This window comes from Hyperolius riggenbachi, chromosome 2 (genome assembly GCF_040937935.1).
Source record: "Hyperolius riggenbachi isolate aHypRig1 chromosome 2, aHypRig1.pri, whole genome shotgun sequence".
NCBI lineage: Eukaryota > Metazoa > Chordata > Amphibia > Anura > Hyperoliidae > Hyperolius > Hyperolius riggenbachi.
Genome location: NC_090647.1, coordinates 117,237,444 through 117,257,002, shown reverse-complemented (window position 1 = coordinate 117,257,002; position 19,559 = coordinate 117,237,444). Strand labels below are relative to the sequence as shown.

The following is a 19,559-nucleotide window of genomic DNA, read 5'->3' as shown; positions in this document are numbered from 1 at the left end:
ATCAGCACCTGACTGATAACAGGATCGATTTTGCGCAGTAGTGATCTGAAAATCAATCCTGTTATCGATCTGTAGCTGATCGGACAAGTTGGAAACAATCGTTTTGACCCATCAATCTGCTGGAAAAATTGGGTTGTACCTAGGCTTAAGAATCCAGTGCTCTAATTCAAAATTTCTTTACAGCTGGACTGTAAGTGCATTTCACTCACTGATGATTATAATTACAGGATTCAAAATTCCCCCGTGGATTAAAGAAAACACTTCGGAGAGCAGTAAATAGATAAGAAGTGCAATAGTTAAAGGCGTACATTTATAATAGCCGTGACCGATTTCAGCGCACGGTGAAGCTAAAAAGATGGCTCACCCTGCGCCTGCTGAGGGCAATTCGAGCCCCAGCTATTGCTGGCGGCCGAATTACCTAGGATTTTTTTTTCTAATTTGAGCTCTAACAATCACTGTCATCCAAATTAGCCACTGAGTACCGCTATAGCCATACCTCCCATTATGGCCTATAGCGGCGCCCAAATTATCGGCACAGCTCTACGCCGAAATTAGCTGTCTCGAGTTCAAGAACAAACATTATCGTTCACCTTAAGCTTAGCTTAAAACCTGTTTTTTTAACCTTATAAACCAAAATGAGTCAATAGGTGTCCAGCAAAGTCCTACTTAGGATTAGAGCTACAGTTTGTCTCTCGAGTTTTTTTCACTTCAGGTTTGCTTTAAGAATTAATGTGTTATTTACAGTATGCGCCATCTTAATGATTCGTGTGGCATTTAATCTATTAATTCAAGGATTCATATGGTGCTTCTATTGTTATTTTAAGGACTTGTGCAGTTTTCCTTCTTGCAGAAAATGGAAAATAGAAGCCAGCGGTGATACAAGTAGAATGAGTTATTATACTGACAAGTAAAATGCATTGCCTTAATCTTGCAAAAATGTGTATATAAATACGTGTGATGATTAGGCCCGGTTCACACTGGACGGATCAAAAACTGATCTAAATTTCTGACATCAGTTTTTGGTTGTTCCATTACTGCACGGTTAATGCAACACGTCACTCTGGAATTACTTGCGGTCCATTCTAACGAAGCAATGTGAATGGATCCTATTGATTACCATGGGATTTGTTCACCTCCGTTGGGATCGACCAATTTTTCCGCCAATGTGAACGGGCCTTAGGCCTGACTTTAAAAACCTTTGGTGCTTACTAGAGATGGTCAGCATGATACAACTAATTTGCTGCAGGATTATGAAAAATTTGCATGTATATTTACGCATCTTGAAAATAGACTAGGGATGCTCATTAGGATTTCGCGGAATTGGATCGGAAATCAGAAAACGGAACTCGGAACTCGAATTTCTGCAGAAATACTGCATTACTGCAATTCGATAACTTTAGCCCAATCACAGAACTCGAAATCAATGGACCAATCAGATATTGGAGAATGCAAAAAATGTAAAAAAAACAAAAAAAAAAAAACACTACTTGGAAATCGGAAACCAATCGGAAATTGGATTTCTGTAGAAATACTGCATTACTACAACTTGGTAATTTTAGCCCAATCACAAGACTCAGAAGCATTGGACCAATCAGAGAATGCAGAGTCAACTCGGAAGTATTTGGCCAATCAGAGAATGCAAAAAATGACCAAAAAACCCACTATTCGGAAATCCGAACTCGGAAATCGGAAATCCGTGAAATCGGTAATCGGCATTGGCGGAAATCGGAATTTCTGCAGAATCGGAAATCGACATTTCCAACCATCCCTAAAATAGACCAACCGTATCTTGCCAAGGTGCCACGATTGGTCCATTTTCAAGCTGCATGACTTTACATAAACAATTTGCACAATGCTGCATCACCTCTGAATTATTTGCATCTCATTTACCATCCCTAGTGGTTATGATCAAACCTTCTCATTGCCAATCTGGATCAATAACTACACAATAGCATGTGGATTTGTGTTATACAACAAGAATACTTCAATTTTTAGGAAAGACCAGTGCTGGGCCGAAATTACGCATTAGCGTAATTACGCATCGTAATTCACTACAAATGCACCGTAAGCGTTACGTGTAAGGTTACGGTATTACGCGTAATTAATTACGCGTAGACCGTAGGGTTACGTTTTACGCGTAACAAATTACGCGTAAGACAGTAAACTCCCATTGAAATTACACAGTCTGCCGTAATCGCGTAATATTACGCTCCCGTATAATATAAAAAAGCCGCCGACTTTAAGGGTTAATAGCAAAGCCCCCTTAAGTGCTAAGAGCCTCAAATTTGGAGAATATATTAAGGAGATCAGAAGGAATAAGAGGAAAAATTTTTTTTTCAAAAAGACCTTATAGTTTTTGAGAAAATCGATGTTAAAGTTTCAAAGGAAAAATATATACATTTAAAAACCCGCCGACTTTAACGGTTAATAGCAAAGCCTGCTTAAAATTTAGGAACACCAAATTCACAGGGTATATTAAGGGGATCAGTGGGAATAAGAGGAAAAAAATTTTTTTCAAAAAGACCTTATAGTTTTTGAGAAAATCGATTTTTAAGTTTCAAGGGCGAAAATGTCTTTTAAATGCGGAAAATGTCAGTTTTGTTTGCACAGGTAACAATAGTGTTTTATTTTCATAGATTCCCCCAAGTGGGAAGAGTTTTACTTACTTCGTTCTGAGTGTGGGAAATATAAAAAAAAAACGACGTGGGGTCCCCCCTCCCAGACCTCTTTAACCCCTTGTCCCCCATGCAGACTGGGATAGCCAGAATGCGGAGCACCGGCCGCGTGGGGCTCCGCACCCTGACTATACCAGCCCGCATGGTCCATGGATTGGGGGGTCTCGGAAGGGGAGGGGCAGCCAAGCTTTCCCCTCCCCCTCCGAGCCCTTGTCCAATCCAAGGACAAGGGGCTCTTCTCCACCTCCGATGGGCGGTGGAGGTGGAGGCCGCGATTTCCTGGGGAGGGGTTCATGGTGGCATCTGGGAGTCCCCTTTAAAAAGGGGTCCCCCAGATGCCCACCCCCCTCCCAGGAGAAATGAGTATAGAGGTACTTGTAGTACCCCTTACCCATTTCCTTTAAGAGTTAAAAGTAAATAAACACACAAACACATAGAAAAAGTATTTTAATTGAACAAAAAACATAACCACGAAAAAAGTCCTTTAATATTCTTAATTAACCATTAATACTTACCTGTCCCTTTAAAAGCCAGTTCCCACGCAATATCCTCGGAAATATACTAATCAGTTACAATGTAACAAAGTTATTACAATGTAACAACTTTGTTACATTGTAACTACGCCGCACCCGACGTCACTCACCGCCGCCGCCGCCGCGTCTGTGCTGCAGGACCCGACAGAGCTCTGAGCTATAGCTCAGAGCTCTCTAAGCATCTTTGTATTTGGGCTCCAAGGAGCCCCATTGGTCCTTAGCAGACCAATGGGGTTCCTTCTGATTTGAAGGAACCCCATTGGTCTGCTAAGGACCAATGGGGCTCCTTGGAGCCCAAATACAAAGATGCTTTCGAGAGCTCTGAGCTAATATAGCTCAGAGCTCTGTCGGGTGAAGGGACGCTAAGTCCCCGCCGGCTCCGCTGCCCTCCCCGCCTCTCCCACATGTCACCTATATACATGCTGGCACCCATGGGTGCCAGCATGTATATGAGTGACAGGTGTGGGCGGAGTGGACGGCGGGAGCCGGCGGGGACTAGCGTGTATGCGGCGGCCGGCGGGTGAGCGGCGAGTGACGTCGGGTGCGGTGGTGTTACAAAGTAACAAAGTTGTTACATTGTAATAACTTTGTTACATTGTAACTGATTAGTATATTTCCGAGGATATTGCGTGGGAACTGGCTTTTAAAGGGACAGGTAAGTATTAATGGTTAATTAAGAATATTAAAGGACTTTTTTCGTGGTTATGTTTTTTGTTCAATTAAAATACTTTTTCTATGTGTTTGTGTGTTTATTTACTTTTAACTCTTAAAGGAAATGGGTAAGGGGTACTACAAGTACCTCTATACTCATTTCTCCTGGGAGGGGGGTGGGCATCTGGGGGACCCCTTTTTAAAGGGGACTCCCAGATGCCACCATGAACCCCTCCCCAGGAAATCGCGGCCTCCACCTCCACCGCCCATCGGAGGTGGAGAAGAGCTCCTTGTCCTTGGATTGGACAAGGGCTCGGAGGGGGAGGGGAAAGCTTGGCTGCCCCTCCCCTTCCGAGACCCCCCAATCCATGGACCATGCGGGCTGGTATAGTCAGGGTGCAGAGCCCCACGCGGCCGGTGCTCCGCATTCTGGCTATCCCAGTCTGCATGGGGGACAAGGGGTTAAAGAGGTCTGGGAGGGGGGACCCCACGTCGTTTTTTTTTTATATTTCCCACACTCAGAACGAAGTAAGTAAAACTCTTCCCACTTGGGGGAATCTATGAAAATAAAACACTATTGTTACCTGTGCAAAAAAACCTGACATTTTCCGCATTTAAAAGACATTTTCGCCCTTGAAACTTAAAAATCGATTTTCTCAAAAACTATAAGGTCTTTTTGAAAAAAAAATTTTTCCTCTTATTCCCACTGATCCCCTTAATATACCCTGTGAATTTGGTGTTCCTCAATTTTAAGCAGGCTTTGCTATTAACCGTTAAAGTCGGCGGGTTTTTAAATGTATATATTTTTCCTTTGAAACTTTAACATCGATTTTCTCAAAAACTATAAGGTCTTTTTGAAAAAAAATTTTTCCTCTTATTCCTTCTGATCTCCTTAATATATTCTCCAAATTTGAGGCTCTTAGCACTTAAGGGGGCTTTGCTATTAACCCTTAAAGTCGGCGGCTACCTAACATTGATCCATGCGTCAACTTTTCCGCTTGGCAGCATGACCTTACGCATTAATTGCTAGTAGGATTTTACGGGTAAGCCTATAACGTAATAACCTGAATTACGGTATACTTACGCGTAATTGCGTAAGTGCTATGCGTAATTATAGACATGTACCGAAATTGAATGTCTAAGCCGTAAGCGTAATTTCGTAATGCGTAATAGCGTAAAATTACGCGTAATGATCCGTAAGCGTAGCGTTCTCCATTACGACCAGCACTGGGAAAGACATCCATATCAATATGACTATTACTATCCTATGTCAAAATAAAAGATTCTTTACTGAGTACCAAAAATAAAAACAAAATGCTGTGGGGATCCACAGAATCATATAAGGTAAGTATTCAATCCAAGTCAATATAGATTTAAGGTAAATATTAAATATAAACTCAATGCACATGCCCTGATAAGCATATACTAATGTCTACCCTAATATATACCATGCTGACAACTGCTGAAAATAAAGATGCACCTCTGATGCGTCTACAGTAATACAATAGCACAGTCACAGCCAGTGAGCAAGGCTGCAATGAAAGTGGATAAAATATTACCTAAATGACAGAAGATGCTGTCCTGATGTTCCTCACGCGTTCCGCGGTCCATCCACGAGGTAAGTCTATGTCTATCTGGTGCCCATATATATTGCACACGCAGCACCTGAATCCAAATGTCCTAGTTACTTCCTACTACCGGTTAATGCGTGGCCACGCAAATGACGCAATCACGTCGGACGTCATCACATGACAAGAATGACATAAAGAAAATGTTGAAATCATGTTGAATAAAACATTTTTTTAATTTTCCTGAGTGGTTTAATAAGCTGAAGAAGAATTATAGGTAGATAGTGAAGATAAACTAGGACAAGTTGAAACAGGGCCGGTTCTAGACAGGCACATATAAGGGGGCAGACAGAAATTTGCAGGGGGCATAAAAAAAAAACCTACACGCGGCGCGCCGAAAAATGGGCGTGGCCATGCAGCAGACCGTGGGCGTGGTCATGGGTGGGGGCAAATATACATGACTTTAGCAGTGGTGTTAAAGGTCTGCTGGAATAGTTTGAGCTCTGCTGTAGTGTATCCCCAAAAAATATATGTGATCTGACAGCATTTCACCAAAAATACACTGCCAAGTTGCTGATGTATGGCACCCTTAAAGGAAACCAGAGATGATTGATACTGTTTTATACATACCCAGGTCTTCCTCCAGCCCCATGCACACAGATCGCTCCCATGCCGCCGTCCTCCGCTGCCTGCAGCTCCGGTATTGGGTCACGTTAGTTCAGCCAGTCGCAGCCAATCTGCGCAAGAGGAACTGCGCTCTTTGCGTATCTCTCCAGCGACCACCGAAGAGATACGTAGAGGGCGCACTTCTCTTGGGTAGACTGGCAGAACTAACGGGACCCAATACCGCAGCAGCAGGCAGCAGAGGACGGCGACGTGGGAGTGATCTGTGCGCATAGGGCTGGAGGAAGCCCCAGGTATGTATACAACAGTGTCAATCATCTCTAGTACACTTTAAGCCATTCTTAATAGGAGACCAGGAGCAGCTACAAATGATTAAATTAGGATACACAAAGCTTAAGAAGCTAGGACAGGCAGTGAAAGGGTTAATAAAAGAAAATGCAGGCTGAAGTGAGCAGAGCAGATAAAAGAGCAGAGGGCAGGTCAGTCAGTGAGACTGAATAGTGAAAAGAAGGGGGGTGAGCCATTACACAGAGTATACCTGACCTCTGTGTGGATTGTTCCTGCTCCCTGAGCTGCAGATAGGAATCAGTTATTAATAAAAGAGTATCCCCTGCCCACCAATCATCACAGTAATGTGGGCACAAGGTTGTCAGGTCAGTGTGGGAGGTCAGGGGACTCGTACACTATACACAAATAGCGTCCATCAGCAGCACACAGGCAGTCTGACACAGGCTGTGTCATGTGTATGCAGAGAGCTGGGCGGCTGGGACTGGAGACGTAAATCACTTGCCTCTTTTCCTTTATGTCTCCCCAGCTCTCATTCAGATACAGATGCTTGTGGCTGGCCGGGATCACATGGGGCCGGGCAGACAGTGAGAGAACAGAGTGTCTCACTCCTCTCCCACTGGCTGCCTGGCCCCATGTGATACCCGAAAAGGCTACTGAGTGTCTCTATCTCCGCCCCCTGGCCTCCTTCTGAAGCGGGTAGAGCCCGCGCGATGCATTCAGGCGTGCGGCGGTGTACTTAGTCGTCCTCCTTTTCCCTCATGTAAGTCTTCTGCCTTCACACTCATCCTCACTTTGCACAGACTTGGGTATTTAGCTATATATATATATATTTTTTGTGTATTATTAACCTACTTGGTATAATACCTGTGAGTACTCAGATTGATGCAATTTAGTGTGGGTTCACATTGTTCATCTCAGTTATCCCTGTTGTGTGCTTTGACAAACCTCCTACATTTTACCTGATTACAATCAAGCTGATGCACTTTAGTGCGTGTTTACACTTTTTATTTATAGTAGACCTATGTTATGGTCTATGAATTCACTGGTATATTAATTATTGCACTATTATACACTTTATGCCAATTTCATGGTTTTTAATGTTATCTAAATGAGTTAAATTGAGGGCATTATTGATCTACTCATCTGATTATAACAATTTAATAATATGAATTATTGGGATTTTTTGTGAGGACTTGTGATTTATATATGTAATTTCTATATTGGCATTTATGTACACCGTTGGTTTCACCTCCTGGTGAATTTTAATTGTTTTTAATAATTTGATTGCTATGTACCAATAAAGATTTGTATTTTTGATCATACTCCTGAGTGGCTTGGTGCTGTTTGAATTGGGTACTTCTTCTTTAGTTTTATATATATCTCCGCCCCCTGCACACAGCACAGCGGAGATAGAGGAGACGTGACTGCGTTCCAAGGGACCAGGAAGCAGCAGCATATTTGAGGGGGCAAGAAGTCTATTTGAGGGGGCTCTGCCCCCTCTTGCCCCCCCCCCCCCTCCCTAAAGCCGGCCCTGGGTTGAAATCATATAACATAATGTCTGTAAATAATTCTATATGAAAAAAATAAAGCAGATATGGGTTTATTTAAGAATTGTTGTTAAATGCCGAACTATTGTTATTGGAACACACGTTACTTTCGCTGTTGGTGAAATAAGAATGAACATTGAGAAAGAAACATTTTCAAATTGGCAAATATGTCTGAAAATGATAATACTTCCACTATAGAGACTTTGCGAATTAATCCCTTGTTACTACTAAGGCCAGTGTCAGATTTATGTCTTAAGATGGCCACTCATGATACAATTTACCATTTCCCAATGGTCGTTTCACAATCATATTGACTCACGGCTCCTGACTGGCTCACAGAGCACTGCTGTCATAGCGATGGCAGGGCGAGTGGGCTTCAGCGATGGGAGAGCAGCATGAACGGTGAGAGCGACAGAAGCGACGAGATGTATTGATACCCGTTTTTTGTATCAGCAGTCTCTGGTCCTTAAAGGGAGCTTACTGTGCAGGCGTAGTACGAGGTTTTCTTGTACTGTGCCTGCACAGTAAGCCCCTGGGGACACGAGCGGGAACGCGCATGGCCATGGCGCGCAGTTGCGTTAGACGCACATTTAGACCGGGACCGGTGGCGGAGAACGAGTGATCAGAGGAGGACGGCGTGGGACATGACAGCTACAGGGGGCTGATAGAAGCCCCAGGTAAGTGTCAGTTTTTGTTTTTGCCAGCACTCCACATAACCCTTCTAATGGGCCAGAGACTGTTAGAGAAAGTTCATATTTTGCAAAAATGTTTATAGTGAGAAAATTCCATTACATTTTCACAAAAATTTTGAGTCAAGAGAAAAAGTAAATTTTTTATAAAAAAAGTAACAAACTCCCCTATCATCCAATCACAAACCACAAACCACTAATAATGGTGCCTGCAGGTATGAACTCACTGTGCCACATATTACATCCATCTCTGACCGTGGCTTTCCTAAATACACAGCTTCTGCATTAACTGGACATCAGTAGTACTTCAGTAAGCAGGCAACATCCTGACACACATTCAGCGATTGTCAGGCTTGTAAAGTAAACAGTGAAAACACAGCGGCTTACCAGCACCACTCTGCAACACATTCAGCGATTGTCACAGGCTTGTAAAGTAAACAGTGAAAACACTGCAGCTTACCGGTACAAAGTCATCGGGGCCACACTCCTCTCCCCGGAACTTGCAGCTCAGCAGCATCTCGCGGATGTCGTGTCCGGTGCGGTCATAAAACTCCTTCATGTTAAACGGCTTTGGTTTAAAATTGCGGAAGTTGGATTTATCTTGTAGGATTTCCATGACTTTCTCGTCTGCAAGGTGAGTATCTGGTATTTCGTAGCTGGGAAGAAATAACAGGGGATATCTATAATAGGTGACAGTGGAAAAAAAAAACACAAAAAAATAAAATAATAATAAAACTTAACAGAAATGCAGATATTTTATTCATTTGTTTTGATAATTATAGAGTAGATATGATACATTACATCTGAACATTTCAACATGTCATATTGATCACTTGCAGCCAGTAGCTATGAGAGTAAAACCACTAGGTGGCCAGATCTTGTTGTTGATGTAAACAGGGTTACTCACCACGTTCTCGTGATCACAGCATAGCCGTGATTCACAAGCATTTTTCAACTACCCGACATCGTGATGCAAATCCGTGATCGCGTCTCGATCACGGATTCAGTTCCGAATGCACTAATAATCGTGGTGCAAATCTGGGTCGTGATCACGGATTTAGCTGTGATCACGACCGTGATTAAACCGCCAACACCCGCCGTACCTCTATACTTTGTACCCCTATACTCATTTCTCCTTGGAGGGGGGTGGGCATCTGGGGTCCCCTTCTTAAAATAAACCTCCAGACTAAAAATGTACTCAGCAGCACTGAAAAGGCTTGGTGTTTCTTTAACAGTTTTACAGCATCAGAACTTCGTTTTTCTTATCCAAGCCTCATTATAAGCTGCACAGAAGAAAACTGCCCGGGCATTTTTCCCCTGATGCTGTGCAAAGCATGATGGGATTTCTGATGTTTTTGTTCTCAATCTGCTGTTTTTGGACCACATTTTTTTTTAATTTTTAATTTGAGATTTGAAGCCTAGCGCGCGCAGCTGGGAGGGGAGATCAGGACACAGGAAAGTTGGAACTATGTCGCATGCTCCTTGTCACCTCCTTTCAACCAAAAAGATGGCCGCCCCCCCTGACAAAGATGGCTGCCCCCATGAAATCACAAACATTTGCCTGTTCTTTTAAAACAGGGTGGGTAAGAGATTATATTACCCATCTATTTTAATTAACATAACTAATGTAGCTTAATGACAGCATGTTTGTTTAGGCTGAAGTTCCCCTTTAAATGATCCCACATCATTTTTTTTTAATTTCCCACCATCTGAACATAAAAAAAAAAGTTTTAAAAAATAGGAAAAGATTATCTTTTCCCACTATCTTTTTAACATATCCTGCAAATGTGGTGTTTCTAGGATGTAAGGGGGCTTTGCTATTAACCTCTAAAGTCGTCGGGTTTTGCTTCATTAACTAACTGTCATTTACCACATTTAAATGTAATTTTTTTCCTCTGAAATTTTTAAATTCATTTTTCTCAAAAACTATAAGGTATTTTTGAAAGAAAAAATTCCTCTTGTTCCCACTGTTATTCTTAACATATCTGGCAAATTTAGTGTTTATACCTTGTAAGGGGCTTTGTTATTAACCGCTAAAATCGGCAGGTTTTGGCAGATTTTAAATATTTTTTCCTTTTGAAATTTTAAAATCGATTTTCTCAAAAACGAAATGTTCTTTTTTAAGGTTGTAGCCACATCTCGCCTTTATAATCCATGCAATTTTGGTGATTGTAGCCAGTGGTGCTCAAATACCCCTTTTAAAAATTCGAATTTGGTCGAATTCGAATAGTAAATTATTCGAGGTCAGTCGAATATTCGAGTCGAATATTTTTTACTATTCGATTCGACCTCGGACTTCGAGCTCACTATTCGAGTCGGTATTCGAGCTCACTATTCGAGCTGACTATTCGAATTGGCCCAAAATAGCTTCCAACACTTGTTTTGAGGGTGAATGATGCAAGAAACATCTTTTTTTCCAAGTAACAACAGCAAGTGATTATGTGGGGATGTTCCTTTAAAAAAAAATGTGGAAAGAGAAGTTGTGTCCTTAATTTGGTTCAGTAGTGTAGTGTTACTGTATATACTTGTTCTTCTTCTTCTTTATCTTTCTTAATCTTCTTCTAGATCTTCTTCTTCTTCTTCTTCTTCTTCTTCTTCATCATCTTCTTCTTCTTCTTCATCTTCATCTTCTTCATCTTCTTCTTCATCTTCTTCTTCTTCTTCTTCATCTTCTTCTTCTTCTTCATCTTCTTCATCTTCTTCATCTTCATCTTCTTCATCTTCATCTTCTTCATCTTCATCTTCTTCTTCATCTTCTTCATCTTCTTCATCTTCTTCATCTTCTTCTTCTTCTTCTTCATCTTCTTCTTCTTCTTCTTCATCTTCTTCATCTTCTTCTTCTTCTTCTTCATCTTCTTCATCATCTTCTTCTTCTTCTTCATCTTCATCTTCTTCATCTTCTTCTTCATCTTCTTCATCTTCTTCTTCATCTTCTTCTTCTTCATCTTCTTCTTCTTCATCTTCTTCTTCTTCTTCTTCATCTTCTTCATCATCTTCTTCTTCTTCTTCATCTTCATCTTCTTCATCTTCTTCTTCATCTTCTTCTTCTTCATCTTCTTCTTCTTCTTCATCTTCATCTTCTTCATCTTCATCTTCTTCTTCTTCATCTTCTTCTTCATCTTCTTCTTCATCTTCTCCTTCTCCTTCTTTTTCAATATCGTCTTCTTCTTCTTCTTCACGTATTTCTCTTTTCAAATTTTTTTTTAAAGAAATGCAGCTATTTTTGAGCGTAACAAATAGCTGGTGGGCGCACGCATGTTGGAAGCGCCATTGTATGTGCTCCCTGGCAGTGGAAACACAAAGACAGCAGGAGGTAAATTCAGCAGCAGGAGGAGGAGGATGAGTGTGTGGCAGCAGGCAGTCAATGAGGCAGGCAGCTCGCCGTGACATAATAGCCCTGGTACCTAGCGGTGATACCAGGGCTGTAAATAAACACAACAGGAGGTCCCAGACAGCGGTCGTGCAGCCCACATTGTGTCCAATACACAACTGGGACAACACAGTTTTCAACCCGGGCACCTCAGAAAAATTAAACCTTTTTTTTTTTTTATTGGTTTTTTTTGGTTTTGGTTTTACAACCAATATAGCTATTGTTTTGACGTAATAGCTGGTGGCAGAGTGGCAGCAGAAGGTAATTCTGTGTACCCTGGCAGTGGGAAACACAGACAGACAGCAGCAGCAGGAGGAATGGAGGAGCAGTGTGAGCAGCTATTGTTGTGACGTAATAGCTGGTGGCAGAGTGGCAGCAGACGGTAATTCTGTGTACCCTGGCAGTGGGAAACACAGACAGACAGCAGCAGCAGGAGGAATGGAGGAGCAGTGTGAGTGTGGCAGCAGGTAGGCAGCGTGACATAATAGCCCTGGTACCTAGCGGTGATACCAGGGCTGTAAATAAACACAACAGGAGGTCCCAGACAGCGGTCGTGCAGCCCACATTGTGTCCAATACACAACTGGGACAACACAGTTTTCAACCCGGGCACCTCAGAAAAATTAAACCTTTTTTTTTTTTTATTGGTTTTTTTTGGTTTTGGTTTTACAACCAATATAGCTATTGTTTTGACGTAATAGCTGGTGGCAGAGTGGCAGCAGAAGGTAATTCTGTGTACCCTGGCAGTGGGAAACACAGACAGACAGCAGCAGCAGGAGGAATGGAGGAGCAGTGTGAGCAGCTATTGTTGTGACGTAATAGCTGGTGGCAGAGTGGCAGCAGACGGTAATTCTGTGTACCCTGGCAGTGGGAAACACAGACAGACAGCAGCAGCAGGAGGAATGGAGGAGCAGTGTGAGTGTGGCAGCAGGTAGGCAGCGTGACATAATAGCCCTGGTACCTAGCGGTGATACCAGGGCTGTAAATAAACACAACAGGAGGTCCCAGACAGCGGTCGTGCAGCCCACATTGTGTCCAATACACAACTGGGACAACACAGTTTTCAACCCGGGCACCTCAGAAAAATTAAACCTTTTTTTTTTTTTATTGGTTTTTTTTGGTTTTGGTTTTACAACCAATATAGCTATTGTTTTGACGTAATAGCTGGTGGCAGAGTGGCAGCAGAAGGTAATTCTGTGTACCCTGGCAGTGGGAAACACAGACAGACAGCAGCAGCAGGAGGAATGGAGGAGCAGTGTGAGCAGCTATTGTTGTGACGTAATAGCTGGTGGCAGAGTGGCAGCAGACGGTAATTCTGTGTACCCTGGCAGTGGGAAACACAGACAGACAGCAGCAGCAGGAGGAATGGAGGAGCAGTGTGAGTGTGGCAGCAGGTAGGCAGCGTGACATAATAGCCCTGGTACCTAGCGGTGATACCAGGGCTGTAAATAAACACAACAGGAGGTCCCAGACAGCGGTCGTGCAGCCCACATTGTGTCCAATACACAACTGGGACAACACAGTTTTCAACCCGGGCACCTCAGAAAAATTAAACCTTTTTTTTTTTTTATTGGTTTTTTTTGGTTTTGGTTTTACAACCAATATAGCTATTGTTTTGACGTAATAGCTGGTGGCAGAGTGGCAGCAGAAGGTAATTCTGTGTACCCTGGCAGTGGGAAACACAGACAGACAGCAGAAGGGCAGTACACAGCAGCAGCCCACTGTAGGTGTGAAATGTGTGGCTGCAGGCGACGTAATAGTCAAAGTGAACCAGGCTGGCTTAGTGAGCAGGAGCCAGGAGGTGGTAAAGGGTGGTAAGGCACATTAACGATGGTACTAAGTTCCGGCAGCCAGTTCATGTCCCCCTCTCGCCGACAACAGGGGCCAGGAACTCGCCTTCCACCCACGCCTGGTTCATCTTGAGAAACGTCAGTCTGTCCACAGACTTGTGAGACAGACGTGAGCGTTTCTCGGTGACCACGCCACCAGCTGCACTGAAGCAGCGCTCGGACAGCACGCTGGAAGGGGGGCAGGACAGCACTTCCAGGGCGTACTGCGCCAGCTCGCTCCAGATCTCCATGCGCTTGACCCAATACTCCATGGGATCAACAGGGGCATCGCTGTCAAGCCCGCTGTAGGACCCCATGTAGTCAGCCACCATGCGGGTCAGGCGCTGGCTGTGACCGGAGGAGGATGCTGCTGCATGCATCTCCTCTCTAGTCACTGCTGCCGGAGCCTCTACAGTCCTGTAGAGCTCGTGGCTGAGAGACAGCAGGTCTGTGGGGCGCTTGCTGCTGCTGGATGCAGGCACCTGCTGCTGCCTCTGTGCTGGCTGCTGGACAGTGGGGGTGGAAGGCTGGGGGAAGGCTTCCTCCAAGCGCTCAACAAGGGCCTGCTGCAAGCTCCTTATTTGTTGCGCTGGGTCTCCTCCTGCAGGCGGCAGGAACTGGCTCAACTTCCCCTTGAGGCGTGGGTCCAACATCATGCTGATCCAGATGTCCTCCCTCTGCTTCATCTGGATCACCCTGGGGTCCCTGCGCAGGCACGTCAGCATGTGCGCTGCCATTGGGAAGAGGCGGGCCACGTCTGCTGGCACATCGACGTCAGTGCTGTCCTCCTCATCCTCCTCCTCTGCTGCCTCATCCTCTCTCCACCCCCGCACCAACTCAGCTGCACTGCGCTGATCCCCCTCATCAGCAGCCAGGTCAGGGACCTCCACCAAGTCCTCCTCCTCCTCCCCCTCAGAGGTGGACTGTGCAGCTGCTTGCCGCTCCTGCTGGTCCAAGGCTGCCGCTCCCTGTGCCAGCAAAGCATCGAGTGCCCTGTTCAGCAGAGAAACCAGGGGCACCCACTCGCAGACCATAGCATGGTCCCTGCTCACCATGTTTGTGGCCTGCAGGAAGGGAGCCAGCACTAAGCACACCTGCTGCATGTGCCTCCAGTCATCATCGGGGACGATGGACGGGATGTTGCTGGTCTTGTCCCTTCTCTGAGCTGCGGAAACAGTGGCCAGGGCAAGGTAGTGGTTGACAGCGTGCTTCTGTTCAACCAGACGCTCCAACATCGCCAGGGTGGAGTTCCAGCGAGTCGGAACGTCAATGATCAGCCGATGGCGTGGCAGATCCAGCTCCTTTTGCACGTCTTCCAGGCTCGCACAGGCTGCAGCCGAGCGCCGGAAGTGACGCACAACGTTCCTTGCCGTTTCCAGCAGCTCGTCCATCCCCTGGTAGGTGCGCAGGAACTTCTGCACCACCAGGTTCAGCACGTGGGCAAGACAGGGGATGTGGGTCAGGTTTCCCCTGTCTATGGCAGCAACCAGATTGGCCCCATTGTCGGACACCACCTCTCCGACTCTGAGGCCTCTGGGGGTCAGCCAAATCCGCTCCTGCTCCTGGAGTTTGGCCAACACGTGGGCTGCCGTCAGCTTGGTCTTGCCAAGGCTGACCAAGTGCAGCAGCGCTTGGCAGTGGCGGGCCTTCACACTGCTGCTGAGGCGGGGGGTTTGGCCAGGTGTGGCGGAGGATGGCAGAGGATCGGAGGAACCCGCTGCAGTTCCCCTGACCCTGCGGGGTGGCACCACCCACTGTGTTGCTGCTGCTGCTGTGCCCGCTGCTGCTCTCCCATCCTCACCCCCTTCCACCAAGCTGACCCAGTGGACAGTGAAGGACAGGTAGCGGCCTGTCCCGAAGCGGCTGCTCCAGGAGTCCATGGTGACGTGGACCCTTTCACCAACCGCGTGCTCCAGCCCTCGCTCCACATTGGCCATCACAAAGCGGTGCAGTGCAGGAATGGCCTTGCGGGCGAAGAAGTGTCTGCTGGGGAGCTGCCAGTCTGGGGCTGCACAAGCAAGCAGCGCCCGCATGTCGCTCCCCTCCTGCACGAGCGTGTACGGCAGGAGTTGGGAGCACATGGCCCGTGCCAGCAAGCCGTTCAGCTGCCGCACGCGACGGCTGCTGGGAGGCAGAGCCCTAACCACCCCCTGGAAGGACTCGCTCAAAAGGCTCTGGCGTGCCTTTTTGCTGGCACGGGAATCAGCAGACGGAGCAGAGGAGGCCACTGAGGACTGGCTGCCAGAACAGGCCTCAGTGTCGGCGGCAGGAGTTGCAGAGGGGGGAGGAGCAGGGCGTTTCCGCACTCCTGCTGGTGCTGCTGGAGGAGCAGGAGGGCGGGTGGCTGCTGTTGCTGCTGCTGCTGCTGAAGGCTGTGCAGTGATGGGATTGGTGCCACTGCCAGCACCAGATGCCTTCAGCCTCTGGAACTCCTCATGCTGGTGGAAGTGTTTCGCAGAAAGGTGGTTGATCAGCGAGCTGGTGCTGAACTTCAAGGGGTCTGCACCTCTGCTCAACTTCCGCTGACAGTGGTTGCAAGTGGCGTACTTGCTGTACACTGTGGGCATGGTGAAAAACCGCCAGATTGGTGACAAAAACATCCCCCTACGGCATGGAAGCGCTGCTGCCTGTTTCCCTGTGGTGGTTGGGGGGGGGGGGGGGGTCTTGGGTGCGGCTGGTGGTGGTACTGGCTGATGCTGCTGCTGCTGCTGCTGAGCCTGAGACACCAGCAGGCTGTGGGACGCTGCCAATGCTTGCAATGATGCGCCTCCTTGCAAGGCCCACAACCGCATCCTCCTCCTCCTCCTCAGAGCTGCTGAGGACGACATCCTCTGGATGTGTTGGCACCCAGTCTCTGTCTGTCACCGGGTCATCATCATCATGCCCCTCCTGAAACATGTCCTGCTCTGATGATGACCCCCCAAACTCCTCTGCTGATGCATGGATGGGACGCTTGACTGTCGCCACAGTCTTGCTGTCCAATCCCTCCTCCCCCAAAGTGCCCATCAGCATCTCCTCCTCCAAATCGCCAACAACAGCATTCAATTGACTCATCATGCCTGGGGTCAAAAGAGTGCTGAGTGACAGGTCGGCGACTGACGGTGAACTGGCCTCCTCCCCAGGCCCTGCTGGGCGGCTGCTGCGAACAGGGGTGGTGGTGGTGAGGGTGGAGGCCTCGGATGCAGAGCTGATGGCGGGCTGCTCATCCTCCGTCATGAGTTGCACCACAGTGTCTGCATCCTTTTCCTCAATGGGACGTTTCCGACCCGGCTGGAGGAAAATGGGAGCAGGTGCTACACGCTGCTGCTGCTGTGTCTCTGCAGCGTGAGTTGCAGATGCTCCTCCTGGGCGGCGCCCAAGGCGTCCACGGCCAGTGGCTATGGGAGGAATGTTAGCCACTGACGCTGCTGCTGCTGCTGCGGAACTGTGCATGGTGGCGCGCCCGCGGCCGCGGCTTGCCACAATGCTGCTCCCTCTCTTCCTGATTCCCTTGCTGCCCTTCCCCTTGCCCAAACCGCGCTGGCTGCCACTTCCAGACATCTTCAATGTTTTGGGCGTATAGACAAAAGTTTTGTAAAAGGGCGGGTGAAAAGTGGGGTACTTTAATGGAGTGGGTTGGTTGGTGAGGTGACTGAGTGAGTGTCCCCTAGTACAGTAAGTAAGTATTAACAGTCAGGAAGTACAACTAGCAGTTACAATAATCAGTAGTAGTAATCACAAGTAAATTTAGTGTGTGTACACTCAGACAGTGAGTGCACGCACGCAGGAGCTAGTAGCCTATGGACACAGTGACTGAGTGTCCTAGACTCCTAGTACGGTAAGAGTAAGTAAGTAGTAACAGTAAGTAGAACTAACTAATAACAATAATCAATCAGCGATCAGAAGGAAATGGAGTGTGGGTGTGTGTACACTCAGACAGTGAGTGCACGCACGCAGGAGCTAGTAGCCTATGAACACAGTGACTGAGTGTCCTAGACTCCTAGTACAGTAAGAGTAAGTAGTAACAGTAAGTAGAACTAACTAATAACAATAATCAATCAGCGATCAGAAGGAAATGGAGTGTGGGTGTGTGTACACTCAGACAGTGAGTGCACGCACGCAGGAGCTAGTAGCCTATGAACACAGTGACTGAGTGTCCTAGACTCCTAGTACAGTAAGAGTAAGTAGTAACAGTAAGTAGAACTAACTAATTACAATAATCAATCAGCGATCAGAAGGAAATAGAGTGTGTGTTGTGTGTGTACACTCAGACAGTGAGTGCGCACACGCAGGAGCTAGTAGCCTATATGAACAGTGACAGTGAGTGTCCCTACGGGTACAGTAAGAGTAAGTAGTAAGTAAGTACAACTAACAATAATCAATCAGTAATCAGAAGGAAATAGAGTGTGTGTACACACAGACAGTGAGTGAGTGCACACACGCAGGAGCTAGCTAGTAGCCTATAAACAGTGACAGTCAGTGAGTGTCCTACTCCTAGTACAGTATAACTACAATACTATTAGTAAAGGACAGCAGAAATACTGGTATAGATGATGAGAGAAATAAACAGAGGACAGCTGCCCACAGAGGCAAGGCCCCCCTGAGGCCTAAACCTGTAAGCTTGCAGCAGCTGCCTGTCTCTAATGTAACACACAAGCTACTAACTAAAATACAATGTCTATCTAAATAACAACAATACAGGTGTATATGGCAGGTGTAGGTGAGCAAAAACGCTAGGTAAATGAACACAATAGAGCACTTGCTAAGCCAAAGCACAAAGGAGCAGATCTCTCTCTGTACAAGTCTCAGGCAAGCATGGAAAACCCGAACATGGCGGCCGCTATTTATAGGGTAGGGGCTGGCCAGGGTCCCCCTCTGTGATTGGCTGCCGTCAGAGGGCCTGGGAGCCCTCTGATTGGCTCTAAGCACATCAATCTGGGCTATGACGCTATTCGAGCTCGGTACCGAGCTCGAATAGCGCCGGTTTGCTCGAATAGCTCGAATAGTGAATGGGCTATTCGAGTGTTCTCGAATAGCCCATTCGAATAGCTACAGCTATTCGGAGCTCGAATACCGAGCTCGAATAGCTGAAAAAGAGCTCGAATATTCGAGCTACTCGAATATTCGAGCTCTGCTGAGCACCACTAATTGTAGCACATATGGGAGCTTTGCTATTAACGTTAAAGTCTAATCCGTGATCACGGATTCTACATGCAATCACTTTTCAAATCCGAATCACGACCACGGCCTATCTGGAATTTGGTACTGCCGTGGCCAGATTTGCTTAAATCGTGATTAGGGGTATCCGAGCAACACTGGATGCACATTGTATACATTTTGGATACAGATCAAGCAAATGCATCAGAATTAGGCCCCATTCACACTCTGCGTTTTTAGCCCGCAATTTGTACTTTGCTGATTGCTGGCGATCAGCAAAGCGCTGCTGCACAAGTAATCCTATGAGATTGCTCTCACTTCAGCGATTGCAGTGCATTGGCGATTTTTGCCGATTGCAAACACGCTGCATTCAGCATTTTCCTGGCGATTGTGTTGCGGATCTCAGTCACTAGAATGAGTCGCAAAATACAATAACCAAATTAAACAGGAAACCATTGATTCTCAAAAGAATACGGGGTGCAGTGCGCACACCACAACAACAAGCCACCGCCCACACTAAGCTGCCACCCAGATCTTGTCAGACTTGTCTCACAGGAAGCTGAAAGCCTAAGGTCTCTTTTACACTTAATGCGATGGTAAGCGTTAGTTTGCATTTTTTTCATTGCAATGCATTGTGAAAAAGATTTCAG

The 19,559-nt window shown here is 46.3% G+C and overlaps 1 protein-coding gene across 2 annotated transcripts in view; it reads right to left on the bottom strand.

Moving 5' to 3' along the window:
* ASIC1 (acid sensing ion channel subunit 1) overlaps nucleotides 1–19,559 on the bottom strand; it is a 387,423-nt gene that overhangs the window by 286,758 nt on the left and 81,106 nt on the right. Inside the window, exon 3 of one of the 2 annotated variants that reach the window (XM_068267255.1) lies at nucleotides 9,036–9,255. In XM_068267255.1, coding sequence (XP_068123356.1) covers nucleotides 9,036–9,255 — 220 coding nt within the window. The remainder of the gene's footprint in view (nucleotides 1–9,035; nucleotides 9,256–19,559) is intronic. The other variant, XM_068267256.1, reaches the window with a different exon arrangement.